The sequence below is a fragment of the Vicia villosa genome, linkage group LG3, assembly GCF_029867415.1.
Source record: "Vicia villosa cultivar HV-30 ecotype Madison, WI linkage group LG3, Vvil1.0, whole genome shotgun sequence".
In the NCBI taxonomy this organism is placed as follows: Eukaryota; Viridiplantae; Streptophyta; class Magnoliopsida; order Fabales; family Fabaceae; genus Vicia; species Vicia villosa.
In genome coordinates, this window is record NC_081182.1 from 72,123,457 (window position 1) to 72,134,960 (window position 11,504).

Here is an 11,504-nt window from a genome sequence, read left to right on the forward strand (position 1 = left end):
TGATATGGGAAGTTTTTTTAGAGAATTTTGAGTGGGAAAGAGAAAACAAGCAACTTAAAGATTAAGGTTAGTGATTTCTATTTTTTAATTAATTTTTTTAAAAAATAATGATTATAAATTCGTTAATTGTAGGATCGAGGTGATTTTCGGACACGGGCTTCAAAAGATACAATGTTACATTTTCACTAATTTAATCGTTGTAAAAAGATCTGATGAAGCAAATGTTGTGTTCACACAATACCATGTATTTTGGGGTTGCTCTACTAGGGTTTGAAAGAAACTTGATCGGCACGGGCTCCTTCAGGAAAGGCCATCAGCATGGAGACCTTCCATGGTCGACTCTTATTTTTTGAATGACTCCTATGTCTCCATCCCAACCCCAAGCACAAAATAAATTATTTGCATAAGCTCTTCAAAAATGTGTGTGACATACTAGTTTCTAATTTTGTCAAGTTTTGCTTCAAGGATAATCGTTTCTCGATTAACATTTCTGAAGAGGCTTACAAAGTAGAATTGGAACGTAACACGAATAATTTACTTGGAAGATTGATTACTAGTAAAGGTAACATGTCATTGAAGGCATCAAAATTACGTGAAAAACTCCTGAAATTATAGATTCCAATTACTAATTGGAATCTAACTCCTTTGAGACGTGACTATTTTGAATTTACAATCAAATCAAGGAAGGATCTCAACAAAACTTGAGGTTTAGGTACACGAAATGTTAAGCCCTCACTCTTACGTTTGTCTGCATTATGGGTGTTCGTGGTTCAAGAACTGCATTGAACTGAACCAAATTAGTGGTTCAGTTCAGTTTTTAAAAACCACTTTAATAAAAAAACCAATTAACTACAAAAGCAATTCCAATTCAATTTTAAATTGGTTTTGAACTAGATTGTATTTATAAACTGGTTTACAATCAATTTTTAGTTATAAACTGGTGATTCAGTGATGAACTGGTTTACAACCAATTCTTCTTTAATACCTGGTGGCTTTTAGGGACGGTTTCCAAGTCTATGTGGATATAGTGGGGATTGATGTGATCAATTCAGTGAGTAAATTCTTTGAACAAAGTTAGATTCTTTCTAATTTCAATTTAGTCAATGTAACTTTAATACTTAAACATCATGGAGCAGATTTAATAGTATATACCTCTTGCACTAAAAAAAATTCAATTCAAAATCATCATTAAGATCATTGCAGACAGGTTGTCCATCTTAGTAACTAAAATTGTTTCATAACATTAAAGAGACTTCATTAGGGGCATACATATTTAAGAATGCATTGAGACTACTTTAGAAGCCATCAATATGTAAGACAAGAAATATTTTGGAGGTAGTAAGGATTTGAAGATAGACATAAGAAAAGTCTTTGATGCTTTAGATTAACAATATCTTATTAAATTTCTTGTTCAATTTTGTTTTGATCGAAAGTTTTGTTATTTGATTCTTACCATTCTACACTCATTAAAACTATCAATCAAGATAAATGGAAAAACTTGAAGATTTTTCTTGCTCTAGAGGAGTAAAGCAAGAATATCCTCTGTCTCCTTTACTCTTATACAATGCTTATCCATTTTGTCTCCTCAAATTATTGAGTACATTTTAAAGATTAACTTGTCATATAATAATAAAAATAATAATAATAATAATAATAATAATAACGTTGATAAATTCATTTGTACAAGATTTGCAAATTGTGATTTATCTTTTAAATATGCCTATCATAGTATCAGGAGGGATCACATTGAGCCTTCTTCGACAAAATTCATTTGACATTCCTACATATCACTTGCTAATTCATTAGTGACTTGGAAACTAATGCATAAAGTTCTTGCAACAAAAGACAACCTAATTCAAAGGGGGTACGTATGGTTTCAAGCTGCTCTATCTGCAATCATGATTTAGAAATTGCAGACTAATTATTTCTTAGATGCATGAACACTTTGCTTTTTTGGCATTGGATGAAGCAATTGTTTGACATGAACATGTATAGAACTAGTTACGAAAACTTATTTAAACTTGCTAGTAATAAGTTTGAGCTCTCAAGTTCAAAATTTGATCATGACTCTCACCATGATAATTCTTTGGAAAACTTGACACACAAAAAATAAAATTTGATTTTCAAAATGGTAAAATTGACTTTCATAAAAACATTCTTCACGTTAAACGATAAATATATATATGACATTTATTTCTATTAAAGGACACATATATTCTTCAATTTACAAGTTTACAATTATTAAATGGTTTGACATCAAATATCGCTCTTCTCCAATATCTAAAATTATATAAATATATATATATATATATATATATATATATATATATATATATATATATATATATATATATATATATATATATATATATATATATTTGAGTTCATGGAGTACTAACTTCATAGGGTCAAACTAAACTAAGGGATTTACATTCTTTGAAATTTGTGCAACCAACCCATTGCCTTGTTATTTCTTATGGTGTATATACGGTGTAATAAAAGACCGGTGTAAAAATAGCAGAGCTCAAATGAGAAAGGCCTTCATGTCTTCAATCCTCAATTACGAAACAATATATTATGGGCATGATTAAGTATCACTAGCTAGCATCATCTTCAACAGAAAAGAACATGCATGTATTTATCAACCTCTTGTACGTACCTCAAAAACCACCAAACCTAGCTAGCTAATTCTCTTTCTTTCTCTCTCACCAACAAAACTTTCCAACATAAACAAACACATACTTAGAGAACAACAGAAATGGTCAAAACAAAAACATTCATCTCCCTCTTGTTCTTCTCAATCTTCATTCTCCATTCTCTTTCCTTCTCCACAGACACATTCATCTACGGCGGTTGCACACAACAAACATTCACCTCAACCTCCCCTTACGAGTTCAACCTCAACTCCCTCCTCACTTCCCTAGTCAACTCAGCAACCTACACATCCTACAACAACTTCACAATCGTCGCTTCAAATCCCAACGACATCGCTTACGGTCTCTACCAATGCCGCGGCGACCTCTCCATGCCAGACTGCGCCTCCTGCGTCTCACGCGCTGTCTCACGCGCCGGTGACATATGTCCAACAACATGCGGTGGCGTAGTACAGTTAGAGGGATGTTACGTGAAATATGACAATGTTAAGTTTTTGGGCGTGGAGGATAAAACGGTGGTGTTGAAGAAATGTGGGTCTTCTATCGGGTATGACCCGAATACCCGAGATGCTGTGTTGGCTGGGTTGGTGGGTTCGGGTGGATATTTTCGGGTTGGTGGGTCGGGTCAGGTGAAGGGAACGGTGCAGTGTATTGGGGATTTGAGTTTTTTGGAGTGTCAGGATTGTGTTTCAGAGGCGGTCCGACGGCTGAGAAGTGATTGCCCGGCTGCGGATTACGGAGATATGTTTTTAGCCAAGTGTTATGCGAGGTACTCTACTGGTGGTGCTGGTGGTGGCCATGCTTATTCCAAATCTCATGGTAAGGCTCAAATCTTACTATAAACAAAATTATAGCACTGCCTAAAAATATTTTACATAATAGTTTGGTTACTTTAGGAGTCATCTCTTTGAAAACATGTAAGAGGACTATCGCATAGATTTAGATTTTAGTATTACAGTTAAATTGTGGTTAAATTATGAATAATTTACGATCTGGATAATCTATAGAAAGTTTATTTATTTTCAATATTTTTTAAATAATGAAGTTTTTTTGTTTACTCCTTCCGTTTTTTATTTTAAGTCATTTTGGAAAAATATTTTATATTTAAATATAAGTCGTTTTACAATTCCAGTGAATAATTAATGCTGTTTTTTCTATTATATCCTTAAATATTTATTATTCTCTCTCCTTTCAATTATATAAATTTATCTTCCACATGTCATTAATAAAGGATAATTTTGTAAAAACCTTCATAATTTCTCATTTTCATACAACAATTATTATTTTTCTTAATCTGTGTGAAAAGTCTAAAACGACTTATAATAAAAAACGGAAGCAGTATTTATTTTTGTGATAATAAAAGTTTGATTCTTGGTGAATCGTCTTGCAGGTAAATCAGACAACGATAATGAGAAGACATTTGCCATAATTATTGGATTATTAGCCGCTGTAGCTATACTTATAATCTTCCTAGCTTTCTTGAGAAGGATTTGTGAGGGACACCAAGGTAAATACACCATATAATTTCCTCTTTATATTCATAAGCAAAAATCTAAGTAATTATTCAACGATTCCTTATTATGTTTTAATCTTTTCTCATGCAGGTAAATAAATTGATTTAAGTTTATCAAACTCATGGCATGTCATTGAACTATTGATCAATTATCACCCTTCTTCTCCATAGCAAATTTGCTTATGGAATCTTTTCTTCTCTTCTTTTTATCTTCTCAATATGTCTTAACTTTGCTTGCTATTTTATTATAAAGTTACACTTATAATAAGATTAAAGAGGTCTTTGATATAAAGATGGCATTAGAAAAGGATGCACAATGGGACACACATTTGAAAGCAAAGGGAAAAGGAAAAAGAGGAACAAAAGAGAGCCAAATATTATGTTTTTCTCAATTCTTCCCCCACTCAACAAAGCTGTGTCGTAACTTGTCTCATCCTTTGCAAATTACGAAATAACTTTATCATTCTTTGTTTTTTGAAAAGTTGTATAAGATTTTATGCCAATTGCTTATCGTGAGTATATGCTCTAATGAACTTTTGAGTATATCCCATGTACAAGATAATTTGTGTGTTATCCACCTTTTTGCATTGAAGACGTTATTTACACTTAAAATAACTAATTTGTTAGTTGAGATTAACATATAGATGATTTAGTATTAGTATTTTTTTTTTTTACATTTATTGAGGTTTACAAAGGTCGTGGAAGTGATAGAATCAATTAAGATTTATTAGGACTTATAATTAGACAACTTACTTGTATTTCATATTTATCGCACTACTAATAGAATAAAGTTAAATGCAAGGAAGAACATTATGAAAAAATTGTGTATGCATGGATAAGAAGAGAAAAAGTCATTATAAAATCGGAGAATCGAATCGAATGTATAATCCGCGTAAATCACTACAAAAAAGATGCTCTGCAGCGACGTGGTCCCCACGACGCAACATGCAACATCACGTGGCAACCCAAAAGTAGCGACGTGGGCCAATACGTCGCAGGAGCCAAAGTGGCAACCATGTAGCGACGTGGAGACCACGTCAGAAAGTAACGACGTGCCTCCCACGTCGCAACAGGATTACATGGGGAACAGCTATCTGCACACACAGCAGGTGTGGCAGGTGTGGCAGGTGTGGCAGGTGTGTTTGTTGACCATTGTAGCGACGTGGTCTCCACGTCGCAACATGAAATGCTTTTTTTTTTATAAATTTAATACGCATGAGCTATTTTATTTTATATAATTAATTTATTTATATAATAAAATTAATATATAATTAAATATATATAATAAATTTTATATAATAAAATCTATAAAATATAATTTATATAATAAAATTTATATAATAAAATTTTATAAAATAAATTCATATAATAAATTTATATAATAAATTCAATTAAATAAAACTAAAAATTTAAAATTAATATTTTAATGAATTAAAATGTATAATAAGTTACATAAAAATAAATTAAAAACAAATAAAATACAAAATGTTTTTAAGAAGCATCATCATCCGGAAAATAATTATCTGGATTAAAATCATCAGCCACTCCGTCATCCTCCGGCTCTTGAGGAGGAACATTACTGTAATTTCCACCTCCTTGCATAAACCGTCTCATTTGCTCCTTCATCTCAGCTTGTTTCTTCATAATGCCCTCTATCTGCCGCGCATGCTGCTCCTCCATATCAGACTGCTTCTTCCGCATCATTCCAACTGGGCCTCATTTTCGCGTCTTGCCAATTGCCTTATTAATTCAGTTTGTTCCTATGTCAGATTTGGTTGACGCGATCCACCCTCTCCATCCTGAACTCTTTGAAACAGATTGCGGTCACCACGTCTATAGCTGGACGCCAAATTTCCAGCCCCAAAAAAGCAACCATTAGGCCCTTTTTCTTTAATAACCCCACACCAAATGTAGTGATCAACATCCGCGTTAAGCGGCTCCCCCTCTGCTGGCATGAATTGAGGATTATTTTCTAGAAAAATGGCAAGTCGTCTATCATTTTCTTCCTGCACACATATTCAATAAAAAAAATTTAAGTTAAATATTTAAATGCATATTTAATGATACTAAATAAATATATACATACTATAAATTTAAAATATATTAAAAAGTTGTCACTTGATTTTCACGCCACAACCTATGATTTGCCACATGATTTTCACGTGGCAATTTATCAATTGCCACATGAAATTCACACCACAAACTTTGTATTAATATAAAAAAATAAACAATGTAAATATCACTTACAAGATACATCTTCGTGCGCTCGTCGACAACACCTCCCGATCTCCTTGTTCGGGTCCTCGAAATCAGCTCAGGCATCAATGGTCTTCTCCCCAACTCCTTAGCCTAAATAATATAATCAAAAATAATTAGTAAAATATATTATGAATAAAGATGTAACTTAAAAATTTTAAAATTTTTACCAATCGTCGGGCATGCTCGGCGGTGCTAATACTTCCAACTGTGTTGACACAACCGCCCTTTTCAGATGCCCTCATCTTCTTAAAAGTTTCTGATTTAGCCCGGAATTCTGGAGTCCTCCAATATATTACAAGCTCCTGAAAAACCTCCTCGCCTATCCAGCTAGGACGGATGCCGTGAAGCTCATAATTCTCCCTTACTCGCCGCAGCATATCAGACATTCTTTTAGAGCATCTGGTATTGAAAACTTTCTGAACAGCTTTTTCACTCAATGGATCCCACACACATTTCTCCTGCAATAATGTTTTGTATGACATTAAAATAAAATGTTAAGTAATTATAATGAGAATTTCATTTAAATAACCATAACTAAAAAAAATAAATTAAATGCATAACTTAAATAAATAACAATACCTTAAACATTCTAAACCATTCATCTGTATTTTCGACGTCTCCATAGCTCTTAAAAGCTGATTTATACATCTGCTGAATTTTATAGTTAACAATCCTAGCAGCAGTCCGACTCGGCGTAAAACTGAAACAAAAAATGAAAATGTTAGATATAAATTTATACAAAAAATGAAAATGTATACATACTATAAAAGTTTTTAAATAGGAAACTTACTTGCTTCCTTCGGGATGAATCCAAAATCTACCATCAACGACATGAATCTCATCGGGATCATCCCTCCCACGAAGATCAGCTCCATCTATCTCATCAACTGCCTCATCAATCTCACGGGCTGGTACATGTGTGGGATGTGGGGTGCGTGAGCCTCCAACCTGTGTGGGGCGTGGACTAGGAGATCGTCCAGCCTGTGTCGGACGTGGACGGGGAGATCGTCCAGCCTGTGTGGGGCGTGGACTAGGAGATCGTCCAGCCTGTGTCGGACATGTACTGCTGGATCCTCCCGTCTGCTGAAAGGATGAAGTCATCTGCATGGGATATGAAAAACCAGATCCTCCACTATGCTGGAAGGATGAAGGCATGCCAGTATGGGCGAATGGAAAGATGGGCGGGGGCACACCAGTATGTGTGAATGGAAAGCTAGGTCCTCCCGCCTGCTGGAAGGACGAGGGCACACCAGGATGCTGGAAGGATGGCGGTACCGCTGAGTACTGGAAGGATGGCGGTACCCCAGACGGGAATGTGTGGGAGGAGAGTAATGGGGTAAAAGCCTGAGTACTGGCTAAAGACATAGGATCAACACTCTGAGGGCGGGGAGACACGGCCATGTGAGGCGCGTCACATACTACTATCCTCGGACGTTGGGACTTCTTACCACTATCTTTACTCTTAGGTGGCCTTTTACCTATTTTATTATTCATCAACAAAGATAATAAATTCATTAAGATCAATATATATTCATTAACAAATAAATAGATATTCATTAACATATAAATATATATTTAATAGATATCCATTAACACATAAATAGATATTCATTAACACATAAATAGATATTCATTAACACATAAATAAATATTCATTAACACATAAATATACATTCAATGTTTAGTTATTCTTCATCTTTGCTATCCACATCATTCTCTTCATCATTCTCTTCATCATTCTCTTCGTCATTATCTTCGTCATTCTCTTCATTGTTGTCATCGGATTCAAACTCTTCATCATTCTCTTCATCCACATTATTTCCAACCAACAATATAGATGCATCAACTTGATGTCCCTCAACAATTGTATCAGACAAACTTGTAATGTCTTCAGCTGCAACCACTTCATTAATTTGATCAACATCATCAACTTGATAGGCAACATCTTCTACTTGATCGCCATTTTCAATATGACCTTGCGGTTTTGTTTTTATTACAACACATCATCTGTGAATACAAGATTACAATCACAAAGATGTTTTTGATTCATGGCAAACTCAATAAGCATACAAGCAACAAGTTGGAAGCAGAAAACTCAAAGAAAAGCAAGCATTGATCACTCATGACAGAACAAGTTGATCTACTATGCATATAGGTCGACTCAACACAAGCAAAACAAGAAAAATGCAGAAAAGCAGCAGTTAGGTCGACCTACCATCAACCCAGGTCGACCTAAAATGGAGAAAAATCCATATACTTCTGCTAGGTCGACTCACACACCATCTAGGTCGACCTAAATTGATGAAAATTACATACCAGTCTGCTAGGTCGACCTACACAACAACTAGGTCGACCTAATCTGAGAAAATGTCCCCAGAATGCATTTGAAGAGGATTCTGGTCGACCTACTCCTTTAACAGGTCGACCTAACTGGGAGCAAAATGCTGCATGTTCTGCTAGGTCGACCTAAGCACTAAAAGAGGTCGACCTAACTGATCAAGAAAGTCAGAAATTTTGTTTCTCTCATCTCCAACTGTTAAGCTATCATATATATTGTCCAAGGTTCATTATTACAGCAACACCAACGACTGAAAGATACACAAACGCTTCTCATTTTCGTTCTTCATCATCTCCAACACAATTACACATAATCATTCTTGCGTTGCGGGTTAGTGATGAGTTCGATAACGTCCATGGAACGGAATTGAAGATTCCTAGTGGGTGAAGGTTTGTGGGGTTTGTTGGTGAATAAAATCTGCGGGTTTTGTCCTCCAAGACGGGTGGTTCTTGGGGGTTTTTATCAAGAGGCGTTCATTGAGGATTCGGCTGAGTGTAACGATTGAGGAACGGGGAGTTCAAGGAATCAAGACACTGCAGAAGGGAATCAAAGTGAAGCTCTTGGATAACCTTGATCTGACTCAAGATTAAGGGGGAAGAAGATTCAAAGGATCGACATAATTGGTTTATCGTTTATCGCTTTGTTATCTTCTTTGTATATACTACTTTCAACATTAATGAAAGATTACCCAATTTCAATTTGGAATTGGGGGCAGACGTAGTCGTAGCGAGGACGATCGACGAACTGCCTAAACAAATATCGTGTTCTTGTCGCTTTTACTTTCTCATTTACGTTCTGTTCATATTTGGTTATAATAGCAAATTGATCAACAATTCGAGTGTTAAGATTGTGAATTAAGAACTTATATAAACATCACAATCCATCACATATTGAATCACCGTCAATTTGATCATTATCACCAAGTGTTTGTATATTTGTTTCTATCACTTTTACTGCATTGCAAACATTGTCCATCATACAAGAAGTTAATCTGATTTTCAATAAGAGCAGCGCTTTGATTCTGCAACATATACTCTTATCGCTTATCTCAAGTCTTCGACTGGTTTTAAACACATATATAATCATTTCGATAGTGGTTCGGAATAGACGCGAGTCGATTCAGAATCACTTCCGCTGAAAAGTTGTTTAATTCCGAAAAACTGTGAACGATCTATTCACCCCCCTCTAGATCCTAAGGCCAGCGTCTAACAAGTGGCATCAAGAGCTCTGGTTTATTCCGTGCTACGTGAAACACTTATTGGAAAGATGGCTTCCGGACCTAAAGGGGCTCACAATAGAGCTCCAGTTTTCAACGGTGAAAACTATGGCTATTGGAAGGATTGTATGTGTGTCCACATCAATGCAATTGATAGGAACATCTGGACAGCTATTGTCAATGGTCCCTTTCAAATCACCATGACAAATGCAGCTGGTGCAGTTGTTCCAAAACCAGAAAATACTTGGGATGCCGAAGATGAAAAGAGATATGGATACGATTGGAAAGCGAGAAACATTCTAATCTCAGCTCTAGGAGTTGATGAATACTATCGCGTTTCCCATTGTAGATCAGCTAAAGCTATGTGGGACACATTGCAAGTTGCCCACGAGGGAACGGATGATGTCAAACTAGCTAGGATCAATACGTTAACTCAAGAGTTCGAACTCTTCCACATGGAAGATGGTGAATCCATCGAAAACTTGCAGAAGAGATTCGTTCACCTGAAAAATCGGTTAAATTCTCTTGATAGACCTGTTTCTAATGCAGTTGCTACTAACAAAATCTTAAGATGCTTGAACAGGGAATGGCAACCCAAGGTTACAGCAATAAAGGAAGCAAATGATCTAAACACCTTAGACATTACCACTCTTTTTGGTAAATTAGAGGAACATGAACAACATCTTAAATGCCTTGACATGCATGAGAAAAGGGCAAAGAAAGAAAAGAACATGGAGAAAGAGGTAGAGAAGAAGTCAATAGCTCTAAAAGCTTCAAGCTCCAAGACCTCAAGACAAGAGCCAAAGGATAGTGACACAAATGATGACGAAGACTCCGATGATGAGGAAATGGGACTGTTTGTGCGAAGATACAACAAATATCTAAAGAAAAATGGAGCAAAACACTCTGACAAAGGCTTGATCAACTATAGAAAGCAATCAAATAAGTTCAAACAAGATGACGACAACAAAGGAAAAATCAAAGGTATTTGCTTCAATTGTGGGAAAACCGGTCACTACAAACCGGATTGTCCATACCTTAAGAAAGAAAAGGAGAAGAACCAAAGCAAAGGTCATAACAAATCTAAAAGAGCCTACATAGCATGGGAAAGTGATTCATCTAGTGAAAGCTCATCAAGCAATGAGGAAGAATCAGCAAACCTATGTTTCATGGCTCATCAACACAAGAAAAAGAAAGCTGTAAGTCATCTTAAACCTGAACTCGTAGATAAGGTATCTCATTCTCAACTAAAACTTGCTTTTGAAGAATTACATAGAGATGCAATTAAAGCTTTCAAACTTTTGGCCTCAAATAAGAAAATATTTTCATATCTTGAATCAAAAGTTGAGAAAACCGAAAAGGATATGGAAGCTTTAAAACAATCTATGCTAGACATTCAAAAGGATAAAGTTGAAATAGATCCTACATCATGGTTTGGTTGTGAGACATGTCACATTTGGCAAAAAGAAGTAAGAGATCTAAAAGCCAAGTTAGACAAGGCTCTACAACCAAAAGTGACTTTTG

At 35.4% G+C, this 11,504-nt stretch overlaps 1 protein-coding gene across 1 annotated transcript; it reads left to right on the forward strand.

The window, feature by feature from the left end:
• Positions 1-2,413: 2,413 nt before the first annotated feature.
• Positions 2,414-4,787, forward strand: LOC131656085 (plasmodesmata-located protein 7-like). The gene is made up of 3 exons (XM_058925860.1): positions 2,414-3,473; positions 4,045-4,161; positions 4,259-4,787. Exons 1-3 carry the CDS (start codon positions 2,759-2,761, stop codon positions 4,264-4,266), a joined length of 840 nt encoding a protein of 279 aa, XP_058781843.1. The 5' UTR covers positions 2,414-2,758; the 3' UTR covers positions 4,267-4,787.
• The last annotated feature ends 6,717 nt before the right edge of the window (positions 4,788-11,504 follow it).